This window comes from Delphinus delphis, chromosome 6, assembly GCF_949987515.2.
Source record: "Delphinus delphis chromosome 6, mDelDel1.2, whole genome shotgun sequence".
Classification (NCBI taxonomy): Eukaryota; Metazoa; Chordata; class Mammalia; order Artiodactyla; family Delphinidae; genus Delphinus; species Delphinus delphis.
In genome coordinates this window covers 95,854,670-95,874,939 of record NC_082688.1, presented here as the reverse complement: position 1 = coordinate 95,874,939, position 20,270 = coordinate 95,854,670, and the positions used below count along the sequence as shown (strand labels likewise).

The following is a 20,270-nucleotide window of genomic DNA, read 5'->3' as shown; positions in this document are numbered from 1 at the left end:
AGCCTTGCTGAGATCAGACTTGATCAAGATCTCCCTAGATACAGTCATCTTGCCTAATAATACCTGCCAGAAGGCCTCCACTTTGCTGCTTGTTGGTCTTTGGTAGTTCCCCTGACACCTGGCCTTTTCAAGCTCTCCCTCAGGGCTTCCCAGCAACTCTTAGAACAGGCACCATGCTTTTTATCAAAGCCTTGGGTCAGAAATTATGTCAGGCATTTTCCTACTGGAAGAAAACAAAACACTCAAAATCAGCCAATGGATCGTTCCATGAACAAATCAGTTGGCTAGTAGAGAGCTCAGGGATAGTCACATAAAAATTCATTTCTATTAGGCCACCTAAAAAATGATTATAAAATACACAGGGGGATTCTGCAGATATTCTATATACTTTCAAGGTAGCATATTTAAAATATATTAATTTCTCCATTTATTTGGTACTTACTGAGTACCATCAGCAAAGCACTGTAGGAACAAAGAAGCGTGATTCTGTTTTCAGGAAGTTTAAAATACGATCAAGGAGGGAGATATGTAACCAAGCATCTGTTCTATGAAGCCAATAGGAGCCTGAAAGCTAGTGCTTTTCATAATAGATGTTAAACTAATTACCTAAATGGATTGTGCATTTTGCTTTCTTGTCAAAGTGATGCGGTCAAAGCATCTGGTCAAGGAACAAGTTGCCATCACTTCCTGCCTCCACCACTGATCATGAGGGCCACCCTTTCCTGTCACAGTAGCTGGGTAAGAGCAGTCACAACACAGACAAAACAGTGAGAGTCAGATCTGGGGATCTTGCTGGATGTTTTGGGAAAGAGAATCATTCACCTTTTTACTTATCCAACAAATATGTATTGAGAACCCACTGTCTTCCAGGACCATCCCTGTGCTCTGGGGATTAGGAAGTAGGAATAACAACAGAAAAGAAAGAGGAAGTCTCTGCTTTCTTGGAGCTCAAGTTGAGGGAATAAACAAATAAATACACGCTTAGTGCTTCAGGGTAATAAGGACCAAAGTCCAAATAGAGGAAAGCATTCTCTCTATCACTGCGACTAGGAAGGTTGACCTTGGACATGGAGCTACCAAGCAGATTCCTGCCTGAGCATCAAGCTGACGCTTCGAAGACAGAGCTGAACGATGAAGAGAGGCTGATCCTGATGGCACAGGCTCATCTGGATCTAACCTTGCCTGAAATGAAATGATGTGAACCAACAATTCCCAGTTTTGTTTAAGTCACTTGCCAATACCCCAGTCCTTCACACTCCCATTTCTTACTACTCCACATATAATCAAACAACCATTAAGTCCTGAAAGTGTCCTTTGTGTGCAGTGTCACTTTTTCATTCTCACTGCCATCCTCCCACTTCAGTCCCTCTTACACCTGGGAAATGGAATAACAGTGGAAGACCTCAGGGGGATGGATCCCACAAGAAGTAGTGAAGGAGGAAGAACACCTCTTTGGCTGGCCAAATCCACGTTAAGTCAACCCAGAAAGTCATTCGGCATCACCTCCATCTAAGAAAACGGAGGAAGATGCTCATGGCGGCTCTGGGAATGTTGATGCTGGGGGTTGGGAGGGAGGCCTTGGGAGGGTGGGTAACCCAGTCTCATCCTTAGGGAACTGGGATCGTGATTAAGATACAACATATGGGGTTTCCCTGGTGGCGCAGTGGTTGAGAGTCCGCCTGCCGATGCAGGGCACGCGGGTTCGTGCCCCAGTCCGGGAAGATCCCACATGCCGCGGGGCGGCTGGGCCCGTGAGCCATGGACGCTGAGCCTGCGCGTCCGGAGCCTGTGCTCCACAATGAGAGAGGCCACAGCAGTGAGAGGCCCACGTACCCGCCCCCCCAAAAAAAAGATACAACATATGTCCTTTTCATGCTCAAATGCACAATAGCCTGAAGGATGTATCTTCCCACTCCTGTTTCACCTTGCAGCAATATTCATGAGGAAAAGGAACTTTTCCTAGGCAAATATGCAGCCTATCTTCCAACAAATGAATCCTATCACTTAGAAGAACAAGTGAAATCAGCGATGCAAATCTCCCAAAGATCGGGTTTTCAGGTTTCTTAAAATAGATCAGTAGTTCATCATGACAAAAGAATAGTAAATAATTATGATCCAAAATTTATTCTCATAATCTGGAAAATCAATATTATGTTTGTTAACCTTGTACCATAGCTCAAAATAGATCATTTGACTTACCTCTAATAGGTAGTTGACTCTGAGATCTGTCAATTCTACTGTGTTCTATGCCAGGAAAAGTATTTTTCAGAAATGTTCCTTGTCACTTTAAGAAAGCAAAGAGTAATTTGGCGTTTGCTCCCTTAAACTCTCTTATACATACCTTAACTAAACTCTATTCAACATATCCTCTTTCAGTCTCCCAATTTTTTTAACCCCTCGAAATGAGGGCATGGTTCACACCATAGAAAAGGATGTGCTCTGAAATGTCAAGGCTCACAGGTTTTCTTATCAGAACTTCCATGAATCGGGACTTCCCTAGTGGAGTAGTGGTTAAGAGTCTGCCTGCCAATGCAGGGAACACGGGTTCGATCCCTGGTGCCGGAAAATCCCACATGCTGCGGAGCAACTAAGCCCACGCACCACAACTACTGAAGCCCTTGTGCCTAGAGCCCGTGCGCCGAAACAAGAGAAGGCACCTCAGTGAGAAGCCCGCGCACCACAACAAAGAGTAACCCCCGCTGGCCACAACTAGAGAAAGCCCGTAGCCTCAGTGCCGCAATGAAGACCAAAAATAAATTAATTAATTAATAAATTAAAAAAAGAAAACTTCCATGAATTAACACAACGTTGCAGAGAAGCCTAAGAATCACAGACACACAGCAGCTAGCCAGCTTGATGACATTACACAGCTATTTTTTTCTTTTTATGTTGTATTATTATACTTTTAGTGTATAGCAATGTCCTTATTCTCAAGTTCCTAATCATCAAAGACACAGCAAACGTAAAACTGTATGACAAATCCTTAATTTTGATAATCTCCAAATATTTGAACAGATGTCTATAGAAACATATTGTTTTTCTTACATCAGCCAAATCTGAGACATTAAAATAGTTAATAGTTCTTAAAATATTTTCTTCCATAATAGTTTATATTAAAATTACTTTCCTTGAACTGAATCAAATTACTGAATTATTTGCTAATGCTAATCAGATTCCCTTTATTATATCTACTCACCTTTAAATCAAAATCCTACCAGCCATTCCTTAGAACTATATTAACAGGAACCAGGACCTGGGAAGGCCTCAGAGGCAGGTTAAGTGCTGCTGGTTCTAAAGGTGGCTGCATACCAATAGCCTAGAACCTCCGACACGTGAAGGTAATAGCTTCAACTGGATCAGGGCAGATGTCTTTGTATTTCCTGATTGCTCACATGCTCAGAAATCCAAAGTGGAGAATATCCGTTCTGCATGGTAACAAGTAAGAAATAGCTCAATCCCACATAACTGGATTGTCACCTAATCCAATCTGTGCCTCTCTTACAACTATTGACAGTGGTTTTTAATTCCTTCAGCAGGTCTCTCTACCCAACCAGCCTCCCTTAAGACACACAAACATACGTACACACACAGGGTTCATTCTGCCACTTCTCCCACCAATTCACCACTCCGAGAAAGAGTATATTTAGCTTAACGTTATCAAGCTCTTTGGTTGCCTGAGGATTTATAAACGTTAAAATAAAAACTAATTACAACCTTGAGAACTGCAGGTGGCACCTGGTCTTATGTCTCAAGGCAGCAGGTCACTCCTGCATTCATCCAAGCAGCGATGTCACTGCTTGCTCCTAAGCTCCAGAGAAACCCTCTGTTGGGTCTTGAACACCCCAAGTAATGAGATGCTACTGAAAGGAGCATGTGGGGACCCTAGGTCTACGCCACAGCGTTAAGTGGCTTCTGAGGTTATCGAAACTGTCACTGATTCCAAACAAGGTTCACCAGCCCCTTCCTCCCACAGTGGTCCAGTGAACACGTGGCATAAAAATTCCTTCTCCACAGGTGACAGCCACTAAGACCAGAGATGGAACCACAGGTGATACAACTTAGGAACACATAAATTTAAATATCTGATACACCATTTACCATATCCCTAAAATGACACATCCAAAAGTATCACATTTGCCAGTTTAAAAACCAAACATTTTTTAAGTTTCTCTCCGTGAGTTAGCTATAACTAGCACGTCCTCCATGAGTATCTTTTCCTGACGAACTACCAAGTAAAAACTTAATAAAAGCCATAGCCTAGATAAAATATATCATTTTTTCATTTGTGATTAACAGCCTTGGAGGGAGGTTTGTTTTTAAACTGGTCCACTAAATGGGCATATATTTAAAAAAAATTATATAGTTTCTAACTTTACTCAAAATTTCAAGTACTTTATGTTTCAATACTATTTCAAATCAGCACATTGAAAATATCCACTACCAGGAAACTAAGGAGAATATTTTTATTTTTTATTGCTAGCCAGACTCCCTATATTATTATTGGAAAGTAAAGTTTCTAATGAACCAGAAAGGAAATTTATTGTAAAGCAACACTCAAACTAAGCACATGTATTATCACACAAGGTTATGTATACACCTACCAGACATGTGCAATCTCTATGTCAGAGCATTATTTTCAGAAAGTTAAAAACACAACACGTACAAATATAGAACAAATGCATGTCAGAGAATCATAAACTCATTAATGACTAATCCAGTAAAAGCGCGTTTTGAGAAACTAGGAATTTACAGGCATTTATGGAGGAACGTTAGAATGAGATTTGCTAGGTTACATAAAAACTGATCAATGTCCTACAGGGCAATAAAACCTTTGTAGTTACCATATGTTCCTGAAAAAACAAAAAAAGAAATCATCAATTTCAGCATCTAAACTCCAATCAAATAGTAAATGACCAAATCAGACATGGGTGCATTCTTCTAGGTAATTAAACAATCGTGGGCCTATTAAACAATGTTCCTGCATAATGTCAAAAGGTCACTCTATCATACCCTCTCTTTTTTTAACTTTTTATTTTACATTGGAGTATAGTTGATTTACAAGCTTGTGTTAGTTTTTACAGTATTTACAAGTTGTGTATAACTTTAACTAGCACAAAGATTTTAACCTTATGCCATAGAGCTCAAACTGGAAAAAACAAGTATGATATTTTGAAGGAACATATTACATATGGTTTACTGCCTCTCAGAAGTAGGTAGACATAAATAATTCAGTTTTTAAAAGTTAATCAATACGATACAACAGAGCCTATAGCAATCAGCACTGCAGCGGGCCCCAGGTAGGCAGATGGAGTGGGAACACTTTAGAAGTTGCTCTGAAGAACTTTGTATGTTGAAGCCAAGCCTTTAAAGGCTCTGAAAAGTAAGTGGGGAGAAGATCCAGAGGTTGATTTCATATTTGTTTTTCAGGATTAGAATTAGAATTGCAGGTAAACCCTGGATCTATTCATTCCAAATTGTTTGAACTCTTTTATACTTTTATAAGTATACTTGTATATTCAAATTCTGATTTTGATTTAAAGGGAAAAATTCAAATTTCCTCAGTTAATTGAGATTTTTGTTAGTGAATATGTCCTTTATTTAGTACTTTTGAATGATCTGGGTTTTTTTTTCCAAATCAACTCAAAGGAGCAGACATTCTTGAGCTCCAGTCTTCTCCCCAGAACAGGCATTCAGGTGTGGGAGGGTCACTGATAATGTGTCTTTAGGGTCATTTTGTTTGTTTGTTTGCTTAAAGAGCCTCCCCCAGTTGCATAAGCTTCAGGACCCTCACAGCTCTAGCCTTGCCTGTCACTCTGTGTTGATAGTCACATGGCCTTTGTAAGTTTTTTTGGAGAAAAAAATGTTGTTTTCCCTAAGTTTTCAAAAATATTCTGACCTCAGTGTTTCTGGGAAGTTTATTCAAATATGATTTTTTTAAAAACACGGTCCGTTTACCAGTTTGTTGAAGACTCTTCCCAAAAAGTCCAAGCTCCAGTGCTTACTAAATACTTCTCTCTATATTCTATGCTCATTTTCCCCAACATGTTTCACTGAATCACGAATGGATTCCCCATTCACCTGCTCCAGGGGCACATCCTCTGATAGGCTCCCTCCCTAAACCAAGGAACATATTACATATGGTCTAATGCCTTTCAGAAATAGGCAGACATAAGTAATTCAATCTAAATATCAACCAAAATACTGACATTTTCTTATTCAGATTATATCTCTTCTTCCTCCCCAAAGATCTGAAAATTCATAAAGAAACAGTAGATTCACAGGGATAATCCTGATTAGCTTGGAGGATTCGACTCACTCTAGATAACCACTAAGCACACTATTGAGGCAAAAAGAAGCCTGCACCAATTAAAGCAGTAGTAGGATTTTAGTCCATATTACCCAATGTGAAAACTTCTTTATGGACTGTATTGTCTTAGCACACATGGCATTACTTGAGGTTGACTGTGCTCACATAGCAATAGAATATGTTGATGACACTTAGCAAATAATTACAAAGAATCTCTGCCCATTGAAATGACAGGAGTTCTGACAAACAATATCCTTGAGAAGAGACATGTGATAAACACACTATTCGACATTCACTTAAATCAATTCTCACGATTTTATACTTCTTAGCAGTTGTAGCATTATGTTCAGTTCCTCCATTCTGCAATGCATATATTTTTATACCAAATTCTTAAGGTTCATCATGTTATTGGGTTAGGATAATTTATACAACAAGTGTCTCACTATTATACTATATATGTTATTTTTATTTTAAAAGAATAATATTGTGGATAATATCTATTAGAGGATCATATTAATAAACTTTCATTAAAGATGATACAGTAACACTTTAGCACATAAGGAGCCATTGCTCCAGTGAAGAAAGGATTCAAATCTGATACAAATCTTCAAATTGAGGTGCTAATATATTTGCCTAGATCAAGCACTAGGTATTACATGAAGATCACATGTTTGTCTCTCATGTTGGCCAACAAAACAGGCTTGATCTGCTCCCCCAACCAAGGGCAGAGACCTCTCATATATATGCAGGATGTAACAGGGAAGAGACCTTGTTGGATAAAAACAAATCCTGATTACCACTCCTAGAACAGTGATTCAAGTTGTGTGCCCCACCTGTAGTGGGCCAGAAATACATCTTTTATTCTCACAACAAGAAGGGCACTTTTGACAGGGGAAGGAAACAAAAGGAGACTTCTAGAGAAAATTACAAGTACTGAGATTTAACAAGGTGTGGATGAGTGTGTAACACCCACTAAATTGAACCCCTGGGTCTATAAATGTCATCATTTACATCAAATAATCACCATCAACAGCGGCTGAAATGTCTAACACTGGCTTCAGTCCTTTTCAGAGACTTCAGTCCTTTTTCTATTCACTGGGGAGTAGAGTTAGGGAGGACAGCAGCTACTAGCTATAGCTTGTACTTTACTTATATGGGGAAAATAATTCAGCTGTAAATTCCAATTGTATTGTTCCTTAATCAGGAAAGAGTGAACATTACTCCTCAAAGTGACATGCGATCCAGGAGACAGATTTACAACACTAAATATGCAATCAAAATATTGACATTTTCTTATTCAGATTATATCTCTTCTTCCTCCCCCCCAAAAGATCTGAAAGTTCATAAACAAATAGTAGATTCACAGGGATAATCCTAAAACAGAGAGCTATTGCCCTCTTCCACTTGTGGCTCATGGTAGGAAGTGAGCAAACCAACCACTGTCTGCACAACAACTTCTGGAAAACAGGACTCTAACTTGGAATCTGTATTCTAACTTTCCTCTTGCATTCCATTTAAGAGGATAACTCCATTAGAATAACACTTTCATCTTGACTAAATACAAAGAGTTCTAGAAGGCAGACCAAGTAGACATGCACAATTTTTAAATGTCAGGTCCTAGGCCATATTTTAGAGGATGCTATCCATTCAACTTGTTTTATCTTCAAAAAGACAGAGAATAAGAGAAAAAAGAAAGCCCATGTTTTTGGCTATTTAGAAACATTACCCTCGCCCTGTGTAGACTCCTCCTGACTTAAAATTTCCCATTAATTATAAAGATTCATGTCAAAACATGGATAATTTCTGAGATGTCAAATGTTTCAACCAAGTTCTGTATAAGAGTATGTCTTATGCCAGAACCTCACCCAGGTTGACCCCCTGTCTGACTAATTTACTACCGAGAACCAGTTGTAAATAGAGGAAAAATGTCACTGTATCCTTTTGGGGAGAAGATCTTTACCTTTTTAAAAATTTACATACAGTTCTCATTATTTTATCAGGGCTTAAGAATATTTCATTTTTGTTAGTTTTAAAGTCTTGTCTGAAAAGATTACTTGAGTTCTTAAAACACTTCTTAGGAATAAAAGGTTAGCAATCAAAAGACTTGAGCAAATGCTGATGTTTGTGATTTCTTGTTGGTAGCCTAAATCCCATCCTGCTGGCAAACTCCTCTTTAGAATTTCTCAAATGATGGGACAGGACTAAAAGAACCCTCTACCTTGATTTATGTAGTAACAAATTTCAAATACGGGTTTGAAATACCTTGCTTGTATATACATCTACACATACAAACACACACCTCCCAAATATTCGAGAGTTAAGGAAAAACCCAATTGGTCAAATTAGCTAATCTAGACTATAATAAGATTCATTCACCATTACTTCTACTGCTACAAAGGATACTGTCAAATGATATTAGCCATCAATTATCAAACACAGCTTGTGTAGCCTCTATGAAGCTTTAAGTCTGCAAAGACATTTAAATATATACTTGACACTTGAACAACTATAATAGCCATCTTTGTGGTGATCAAGGACTCTAACTGTAGTATCTAAAATGTTCTTAGCCATGCAAATTTACATAGGTACTTTTAACTTACTGAACTTTTAATGAGTACTAAACACATCTAAATAAAACAGAGGCTGAAAAGTGAAAACTAGCATTGACATTTGAAGAGTCAGCCAGAGACCCAGACAAACTGAGCTTAGAGATATATCCAACTCAGAAAAGGATATCTGCCTGGATATTCAGACGCCGCGCACCTCAGAGCATGTGACTCTTAAAAAAGATGCTCAGTATGAAGAACATGATACCTCTGTGGATTTCAGGGAATAAAATAGAAACAGAAAATAAAGATATATCAAAATAACTGATCTTGCAATATCCTGTAATCACAACTAAGGAGACAAGAAAGGCAGCACAGCGCTCTTCTTCTAAGGGAAGGATTTTTGAAGCCATGTTTCCTTTAAGTAAGAGTGACCTCTGGTGACTTTTTAATGGCACCTCAGTGTACTATGTTAAATTATTCTACAATTCTTTTATACTAGCAAATCATTAGTACTAGTGATTTTTAATTTCTTAGCAAAGTGATAAATGCTTTACTGCAGGACCTAAGGATTTCATGTAAATGCCCCTATTTTAATTAATTCATGGAAATTGTGCCCAAAGCTAAATTAAAATTCTGAAACACAGGGCAGTATTTTCTTAAAGGAGACTAAGGCTCATTTTCAGGAGTGACTCATATAATACGGCATTAAATGAGCTGATACTACATGATGACAACACAAACTTATCACAGCCTCGGGGCATATATGGATGAATGCTGGAAGGGTAACTATTTGTACAAAATGCTTTTCACTTTAGCACAAACTTCCCGGTAAGGGCAGAGTTCCCCAGCCCACCCCACCCCCGGATAAAACTGGATACCCAGCAACAAGTTCGGTTTCTAACGTGCCTACTAGCACTTTCTTGAATGCATAATAGCTTGCCTTACTCCCTACAACCTGATTTTTAAAAAATTCTTGAGGGGGATGGGATGTGGATGTAGGACTAAGGGGACTTTCTTAAAATCCCTCAAGGAAAGAAAAGCCCTATGATGGAGATTTCAATCTGAATAACACTTCGAAAACTTTTTCTGATTTCCAGATTAAAATGCCTTGAGGTCCGCTGAATCAATCTGGCTAGCATCTTTAGATCAGACTCACATTGCCAGTCCAGAACTGAGAGGTTAATACATCTTCACTGAACCAACAAAATCAGAAACACAGCACATCACAGTATACAAGCATGTGCACTTGCAAATGAACCTGAATGGCAGGTTATGTTTTTCCTTTAAGCAAAAGCCTTCTACTTCTGAGGGGTCTATCCTTCTCGTAATTCTGGGGACTGTCCAGGTTTGCCGCCTGGGCTCTGCTGCGGAGCCTGCCCGCCGCTGCAGCGCCCGAGTTCTTGGTACCCGATTCCGCAGGGCGCCAACTGCAAACATCTACGCTAACGCAGGACACGGCCAGGTCGGCCAGCGATTTCTTTTCTGACATAAATCCTGCAAAATGAATTCATAGTCAAAAGAAATAAATGACATATTGGCATGCTCTTCTCTCCTCATCTCCTGCAATTCTCGCTCTGGTCTCTCTCTGCCTCAATATTCTCATGTTAATTTTAGGTTTTACTAGAACTTGAGCTTTCTCAATGAATATTCAAAACAACAGCACACAGACGAAATTCAGCTCCAGACAAGTTAAAACAGGCTTTGTGTATTACAGACTTGACAAGTGGAAAAACCATTGTAAACCATCCTATCCAAGCGTTGGGACTTTGCGATGTTTTTTAAATGCCTCATTTTCAGAAACAGGCCAGTGATTCCATTTGTAAAATTCAATTATTTTTTTAAAAACACGAATTCTAAGTTGTCAGTATAAGTTTTAAAAGATTTGCTGTACTCACAAGTATTCCCTGCTGCTAATGTACTCCAGGGCTGGGCAGACAAAAGAAAGAGCATCCTGAGACAGGCTCCCGCGGCGGGGTCCATGTTCACAGTCGCCGGGGCTCCCCACCCCAAAACCCACGGCGTCCAGACAGCTGCTCTGAGCCGGGGTCTGCAAGCTCCCTTCTGCTCAGGGTTGCCAGCGCTCCCCCTTTCCGGCTCGGCGAACCCGCGCAGCCGGCGGGGCGGGAGCCCCAGCCTGCAGCCACACCCCCACCCCCACCCCCACCCGCTCCCGCCGCGCTGCGAGCTCCACGCGTCCCGGGCGCTCCTGGCGGTGGCGGGAGGAAGTGCGAGTCAAGTCGGTGAAGGTCTTCAACCTGCGCTTGCTCCGAATCCGAATCCGCGGTCCTAGCTCCTTCACCTGCAGGTTTCCCACTCTGAACAGCTGAGCAGTTCAGTGGACTTCAGTCTGAGACCGAGCTTCACCACGCTGATGATGCTTGAACATTAACACTGATGCTAGGAAAAATGTGAGGTTTTTTTTTTTTTTTTGGTTGAAAAGAAGTTAGGACAAGTAACTAATCCGGTTTGAGGAAAATATTTACATGTACTGAGAACTGTTGTAAAAAAGACTGTTTTTGTTTTCTCAACTCATTTAATGATTCATATTTAAAAATAAAAACCTAAAGAACCTTATTATGGTAATCATTTAGAAATATATACGGTTATATATACAGTGTTATGTGTCAAAATACATCTCAATAAAGCTGGAAAAAATAAAATTAAAAAATAATTAATTAAAACACCGACCCGACTTCTACTATAATGTCAGCATTTTATTATGTATATTCCTACTTGGAGATTTGAGAATTGTGGTCAGCATACTGGCATACTGGGAGAAGGAATCTTACTCCAAATATCATCACGGAAGTGACCTTATGTTAAGTAGGTAAATTGAATACATTTAATTGAAGAATGAAGAGTTTTGAATCAACTTCTATATACTGTATGTGTATTCCTTTCCATTCAAATTCTTTAATACAATTACCCAAAAGTTCATATTGAAAAATGATGGAATATAAAAGGCATCTTAAATAAATAGATAAATGGATAGATAGATAAATTGTTTCAGAGTATACAGATAGAGGCCTGATGGCCCATGGAGGAAGAAGGATTTCAAGATCCATGACCTTGAGGTAAGTCACGTGGCCTCCTCTACTTCCTAAAGAGGCTGCCAGCAGATGTAAATGAAGGAGGTATGAGCATGGCATCACTAGGATTAATACTCTCCTAAAACTGTGACCAGACTCATGACAAATGTGCTGAGACTTAGGAACAGGGTCCAGGCATTCTTGCACCATCCAAAGTGATCAGAATATGAAAGTAACTTTAACCTTGAGCAGGGCATTATATGCCTGAGAACAAAGCAGAAAAGGTGTTTTTATTATTTCTATACTGCAACCTGGGTAAAAAACAAAAACAGGAATAGAAAACGTAAATAGCTTGGCAAGGCCACAGAATTTACAAGTAGAAATTGACCCAAATATATAGATTCTGATCCCAACGTTCCAGCTTTCTCCACTCCTACTCAGGGCCCCTGGGAATCAGGAACTCTTCCCACCCACCCCATCAATCAGCAGTCCTGGGAAACACTGAGCAAAGCTTGCTCGGAGGGTGCATTTAGAACCTTGAAAAAAGCCACAAGTGGTAGAGTGACCTTCATTTATTAGTCAGACATTTTCCCAGTGCCTAATACATGTCCCAGAACCTGAATATTTTATTTCTAATTTTTAAAACAAAAATAAATTAATGATTTACATTAAGTGTCTAATATTTTTTAAAGCCTATACAACAGTCTGTGTGTGTGTGCTTGTGTGTGTGTGTGTGTGTGTGTGTGTGTGTGTGTATAAACTAAATAAATGGTCACAGCATTCCTTTGATGTTACTAAGCCCATTTAATGGATAGATAGACTAACCTCAGAGAGTTTAATGGATGTGTCACAAAGCAAGCCAGACTTGGAAGCCAGGTCACCTGAGCTCTGAAACCCCTTCTCACCGGCCCTCAGGTCTCTGAAACAAAAGTTGTCACCTGTGAAAACTCTATTCATTTGTTCATGGGAAATCCATTTAAAATGGGTTAGAAGACGCCTCAATAATTGATGTCAATTAAAACCAAAAAGGACAATGCTGGTAAATTACTTGAGCAGACATTCAGGATGGATTTTCACAAGTCAGAGATGAAACAGCACACGAGGAATTGAGATTTGCAGGCAGATGTCCTTGTGCAGTGCACAGCATTGACCAGTGGACAGCACTGGGGCTATTACATGATCTTCCAAGACAAGGGCAGCCCCAGGTGAGGAGGCTTGAAGAAACCATGCAAAGCAGGGCCCAAAGCAGGGACTTGCTAGCAGACAGCTGATGCGACTCCTGGTTTTACCCCCTTCCAGCTGCCTTCTTTCGCTGGAGACTTCGTGGCTTTGTGCTTCACTTTTCTTGTTTGTAGAATGGTGATGATAGCCGATCATAGAGCCATTATGAAATTACAGGTCTGAAACCCCCACAGAGGGCTGGAAACCACTGAGCATTCCATGTACCAGCCCCAGAGCTGCCCTGGGTGTTGGTACCCACCTGTGAGACCCCTGGCCGCTGCTCAGCATCTGTGATCCTCAGCTTCGTTGTCTGTTTCATAAGATAATAGAAGTCTTACCAGCAGAGAACTGATCCAAGGGTTACAGGAGAAAATGAATGTCAGGTACTTAACACCATGCTCATCCACAGGGCACCGGATCAGGTAGGCTGATGCTAGAGCTCCGGGCTCAGGGGAGAAAGGATGCCTAACGGGACCACCAAGGCCTCCAAGCCAAATCCCTGCAGGTCAGGGGCAGTCCGCTGCATTCTGTGACCTGTTTCCACAGCCCTCTGCTCTTTTATATAAGAAAGATAATAGGTAACCAACAAGGACCTACTGACATTCTGTCATAATCTATATGGGAAAAGAATCTGTAAAAGAATGGATATATGTATATGTATAACTGAATCACTTTGCTGTACAACTGAAACTAACACAATATTGTAAATCAGCTATACTCCAATATAAAATTAAATTAAATTTTAAAAAATCGAAAAAGGAAAGATGAAAATGTGTAGATATAATCTTGCACATTTCTATAAGTGATGATTCAAACCCCACAAATCACGCACATGCATGTATGTATGTGTCTGCAGAGTTCACACCAAACACAAAAGAGAACTTGAAATCAGCACGAGTCACAAATAAAAGACAAGAAATCAAGTTCCGATGTTCAGAAGTGTGTGGACCCTCATATGTGTAAGTGCAGACAGGCTGCCTAGGAAAGTATATTCTAAGTGAAACTACACCCTTGGCATTTCCTGACCAAAGTCTTCTGTTTTCCTGCTCACCTGGGAGCAAGCAGTCCCTGCACTCAGTATTCCCTACCCTGAGAAGAGGAAAGATCAACTCACCCCACCCGAATGAAGTCCTTTCTCAATGCTCTCCATAGATCAAAACATGACTCCATTCATTTTTCTTCTTTATTCAGCAGTTTTCTCCCTGTAAATTATTTCTGCATGTTTTATCTAAATCTGAGAATGCATTTAACGTTACTCTTGTAATGGGAACAGATTTATCATTAAATCCTCTGAAAGAATACTGTGAATAAAATATAATAGTATTTCTATTAGGAGTCATTTTTCCCATAAGCCCCCAGGCAACAAATCCTGAAGAACAGTTATGGAGAGACAGACTGCAGCAAGAAGAAATGTCACATGTGTGATATAAAACACACACTGCACAGCATCTTTGCTGGTTATCGCTGATGAGCTGTGTTCCCTATAACTAGCCCTTGGAAGCCCTGGTTTTAACAACCAAAGGATTATGCATCTAATTACAAAAATCTCAGTTAGAGACTAGTCAGCCTCATATTGTTACCCGAAAAACTAGGTTCACCTCTTGGTGGGTGTCGAGCCAAAAGACACAACCAAGACAAAGAGTGAGAGAAGGAAGGATTTGTTACTTGCAGCAAGTAAGTGGAACACCAGGGATCTTTCCCAAAGCAGTGTCTCCCCAAAGAGCAAAACTGGGGAAGTTTTAAGCTAAGGGTACATGTATATTCATGAGAGGGCTTGGGAGGTAGGCAGAGGCCAGGCTTTAGTTGATTGAAATCCGGAGGAGCAGAAAAGGTCAACGCCATCATCCCTTAGGTTCCATTTGACCTGGTCGTTGAGTCCTTCAGGCTAATCTTTACCACGGAAACAGAACTGGAAGTCTTTACAACCGATACATTATTACTATTACTACTTCTCTTGCCTGATAACAGTCAGCATTCTTGTTTTCCCTTAAGATCCTTAATTACTGAGACCTGTTCAAGGGCAAGCACTCCGGCCAGGCTTAGATCACAAAATGGCTTGGACTAAATTAATAGGTGTTCTCTTATGTCCAGAAAGCCATGCCTGGTTTTCTTTCTCCATAGACCCCCTACCTTATCTGCTTATAATATTTCTTTCCAATTCAGCCCATTTCAACCCAGTAGGACTTTGGGGGACTAACGCTGGTATCTAAGATAGAATAAACCACAACTAAGAACTTGAAGTATAAAAGCAATACTGCATGGTATTTCCCAAAGTGCTTAATAAACATTTCACAGGATTGCACATAAACAACACATTTTTCCTGACATTCTGGCACAAGTAGAATCAGAGAGGCTTAACATTAAAATGAAGTGTAGAGTCAGCTGTCCAGCATTCCACCCAATTCAAGCACCACAGTCTCCAATATCATCTTGCACACATGTCCACTGATGGCAGCAGCTGAGGTGCGTACATATAGAGAAAAGAGAGATTCTAGAACTTCCTTCTATCATATCACAAAGAAGGATAAATTCACAGAATCAACTACATGAGTGTCCAGGAAAAAAAATTCTTTTTTTTTCTTTTAAATTTTTTTTTTTTTTTTTTTTTTTTTTGTGGCCTCTCCCATTGCGGAGCACAGGCTCTGGACGCGCAGGCTGAGCGGCCATGGCTTACGGGCCCAGCCACTCCACAGCATGTGGGATCTTCCCGGACCGGGACATGAACCCGTGTCCCCTGCATCAGCAGGTGGACTCTCAACCACTGTGCCACCAGGCAAGCCCTTAAACTTTTTAAATTGAGATATGTTATACCCTTTAAACAAAATTTCTAATTTTATGAAAGGCATAAAAGGTAACAATTTTTCTTTACTTCTTTGGGGTAGGAAGAGGGAGGCAGAGTTGAGTGTATCCTTAAAAGTTCTTTTCTAATTTAAAATTAAAATCAACATCTGATCTTGACATAAGACTTTTCTATTGAGGTATAATTGACATAGAACACTATATAAGTTTCAGGTGTACAATTCAATGATTTGACATTTGTGTGTATTGCAAAATGAACATCACATTAAGTCTGGTTACCATCAATCACCATACACAGTCACCGATTTTTTTCTTTTTTCTTGTGATAAGAACTTTTAAGATTTACTTGCAGCAACCTGTAAATATGCACTACAGTATTAATAACTATATTCACCGTGCCGTACATTACATCCCCGTGGCTTATTTATTTTATAACTGGAAATTTGTACCTTTTGAACCCCCTTCACTCATGTCACCTACTTCCCACCCCCATCCCCACCCCCCAAGTCTGGCAACCAACTATCTGTTCTCTGTATTTATGAGCTCCTTTTTTTTCTTTTTAAGATTACTCATATAAGTGAGATCATAGGTTATCTTTCTCTAACTTATTTCACTTAGCATAATGCTCTCGAAGTCCCTCCATGTTGTCACAAATGACAAAATTTCCTTTTTATTAAATGGCTCAATAGTATTCCAGTGTGTGTATCACATTTTTTTATCCATTCACCCATCAATGAACACTAAAGTTGTTCCCATGTCTTAACTATTATAAATAATTCTGTAATAAACATGGATGTGCATATATATTTTGGAGTTAGCGTTTCCATTTTCTTTGTATAAATACACAGAAGTGAAATTGCTGAATCATATCGTAGTCCCAGTTTTGATCTTTTGAGGAAACTCCATGCTATTTTCCATACTGTCTGTACCAATTTACATTCCCACCAAGAGTGCACAAGTGTCTCCTTCTCTCCACATCCTTGCCAACGCTTGTTATTTCTTATCTTTTGATGATAAACATACAAACATGTGTGAAGTGATATCTCATTGTGGTTTCAATTTGCATTTCCCTGATGATTAGTGACGTTGAGCATCTTTTCCTATACCTGTTGGTCTACTGTATGTGTTCTTTGGAAAAATGTCTATTCAGATCCTTTGCCCACTTTTAATTAGATTGTTTGTTTGCTATTGAGTTGTGCGAGATCTTTTTATATATTAGATATTAGCCCATTATCAGATACATGATTTGCAAATATTTCTCCCATTCAATTGGTTGCCTTTTCATTTTGTTGATGGTTTCCTTTACTGTACAAAAGCTTTTTAGTTTGATGTAGTCTCACTTGTTTATTTTTACTTTTATTGCCTTTGCTTTTGGTGTCATATCCAAAAACTCATGGCCACGACCAATGTCCAGGAGCTTACCGTGTATGTTTTCTTCTAGGAGTTTTATGATTTCAGGTCTTAAATTCAAGTCTTTATTCCATTTTGTGTTAATTTTTGTATGGTGTAAGGTAGTAGTCTAGTTTTATTCTTTTGCGTGTGGCTGTCCAGTTTTGCCAACACCATTTGTTGAAGAGACTGTCCTTTCCCCATTGTATATTCTTGGCTCCTTTGTGATAAATTAAGTGACTGTATATGTGTGCGTTTATTTCTGAGCTCTCTATTCTGCTCCATTCATCAGTGTGCCTGTTTTTATACCAATACCATACCATAGTTTTGTAATATAACTTAAAATCAGGAAGTATGATACTTCCACCTTTGTTCTCTCTTAAGATTGCTTTGGTTATTCAGGGTCTTTTGTGGTTCCTTACACATTTTAGGATTTTTTTGCTTTGTTTCTGTGTAAAATGCCATTGGAATTTTGATAGGGATTGAATTGAATCTGTAGATTGCTTCTGGTAGTATGGACAGTTTAACAATATTAATTCTTCTCATCTATGAGCCACAGAATATCTTTCCATTTATTTGTGTCTTCTTCAGTTACTTTCATCAGTGTCTTATAGTTTTCAGTGTACAGGTCTTTAACCTCCATGGTTAAATTTATTCATAGGTATTTTATTCTTTTGATGCAATTGTAAGTGGTATTGTTTTATTACTAGCGTATAGAAATGCAGCCAATTTTTGTATATTGATTTTGTATTCTGCAACATTACTAAAGTTGTTTATTCATTCTAACAGGTATTTTTTGGTGGAGTCTAGAGTTTTCTATATATAATATCATGTCATCTGCAAATATTGACAATTTTACTTCTTCCTTTCCAGCTGGATGCTGCTGATTTCTTTTTTTTTTTTTTTTGCCTAATTACTCTGACTAGGACTTATAATACTATGTTGAATAAAAGTGGCGAGAGTGGGCATCTTTCTCTTATTCCTGATCTTAGAGGAAAAGCACAGAGTATGACATCAGCTATGGGCTTCTCATATACGGCCTTTATTATGTTATAACCAATTTGATTTTATTGCAAAGAATTGAATCTAAATTCAACCATAAGCATTTTAATGATTATCATTAAAAGTCTTTTTAAATTGAAAACAAAACTGAGAACTTGTAATAGTGCTGGATAATTTAAAAAATACACCCTTAAGGATTAAGTTTATTCCATAATTCCAGTGATATTTTTTTAGGCTGAAGTACTGGTGAATGAAGTACTCCAATGTAGAGGAATCTTGAAAATACTCTGAGTGAAATTCGTCAGTCATAAGGAACCATATATTATATGAGCCCATTGATATGAAGTGTCAAAAAGGACAAACCTATAGAGACAGAAAGTAGTGAGTGTTTGCTTGGGGCTGTGGGAGGTGGGAGACTTGTAGGCTAGAAAAAGAAAGATTTCTTTCTTTGGAAAATGATAAAATTTCCAAAAATTTTTTTATCAATAAAATTGATGAAATAGATTGTGGAGATGAATGCACAACTCTGTGAATATACAAAAAAAATTGAATTGGACACTTTAAGTAGGTGAACTGTACAGTAGGTGAATTATATCTCAAAGCTGTTTTTAAAAAGGAATACAGAAACTCTAGAAAAACATTGAATCCATTGACATCTACTTTACCACACTATTCCAAATAGAAATGTAACTGAAAAATGGGAGTTAAAAAACATAAGCAGCAATATCTGTTATTTACTGCCATAATAACGCTGTGAATCAACCAGAAACCTCAGTGGCAGACACCACTTTACTGGGCTCAGGGGTCTCAAGACCACACTCCTGGCTCAGCAGGTATTCTGGTCTCCTGCTCACCTGCCTTGGGGAAGCTGTTATCTGCTGATGGAGAATGGCCCCATCTGAGATGACTGGACTTGTGTATCATTGTGCAGCAAACAAACCCAGGCACCTCTCACAGTGGTGGCACAGAACTAAGAGAAGAAGCAGAAAAATACAAGTCTGTTCTGATCTTCATGTGTCACATCAGCTGGCATTCCACTGACCAAAGTACATCTCATAACCTAACTCGGGATCAAGGGTCAGGAGAAGAGATTCTGCCTCTTCAGTAAAAGGAGCTGAAAAGCCATGTGGCAAAGAGGGTGAATCCAGGAGGGTGAAGAATAAGGACCATTTAGACCTCAGTCTCTGCCTAGCACAGCGTATTCGTGATGGAAGAAAATTGAGCAGAAATTAAATATTTGCCATCTGGCAGCTTCACTTTCTCGCCATTTTCACTTAAAATTGTATCAGAAACTTTGAAATACCTTTCTTTCTGTTTCATCTTTATTTAGATAATAGAAACATTTAACATTTTTGTAATTTAGTTCAGATAATGGCTGCATAATTCAAGTAGATTCAAAAGCAAATAGAATCTAAATTATAATAGCAAGTTTTGATAGAAATGCCACTGGATGATACTGTGAGTATGTGACATGAGCTGGATGACTTGCTTTTTTCTTTTGCAAAGATAACTACTTTTTTTTTTTTTTTTTGGCGGTACGCGGGCCTCTCACTGTTGTGGCCTCTCCCGTTGCGGAGCACAGGCTCCGGACGCGCAGGCTCAGCGGCCATGGCTCACGGGCCCAGCCGCTCTGTGGCATGTGGGATCTTCCCGGACCGGGGCACGAACCCATGTCCCCTGCATTGGCAGGCGGATTCTCAACCACTGCGCCACCAGGGAAGCCCGATAACTACTTTTTTAAATGCTTTTCTAGATGTTCTTGTCTTATCACAGAAATACATTCTTATATGTACATGTATAATTCGCATAGAGAAGTGTTAATAACAACTCCCTACACACACACACACACACACACACACACACACACACACACACTTCCGTTGCTCTATTGTTATGTCATTGACATAATGGATGATAACTAGTTTCCTTCATGTCCATACACACATTTATAGGATTAGGTTCATTTTCCTTGTA

General features: G+C 39.2%; 1 protein-coding gene across 1 annotated transcript in view; it reads right to left on the bottom strand.

The window, feature by feature from the left end:
- The window catches only part of LOC132426755 (contactin-associated protein-like 3), a 187,730-nt gene extending 176,876 nt beyond the window's left edge, over positions 1–10,854 (bottom strand). Inside the window, exon 1 of the mRNA XM_060013541.1 lies at positions 10,752–10,854. Coding sequence (XP_059869524.1) covers positions 10,752–10,836 — 85 coding nt within the window. The 5' untranslated portion in view covers positions 10,837–10,854. The remainder of the gene's footprint in view (positions 1–10,751) is intronic.
- Between the last annotated feature and the right edge of the window lie 9,416 nt (positions 10,855–20,270).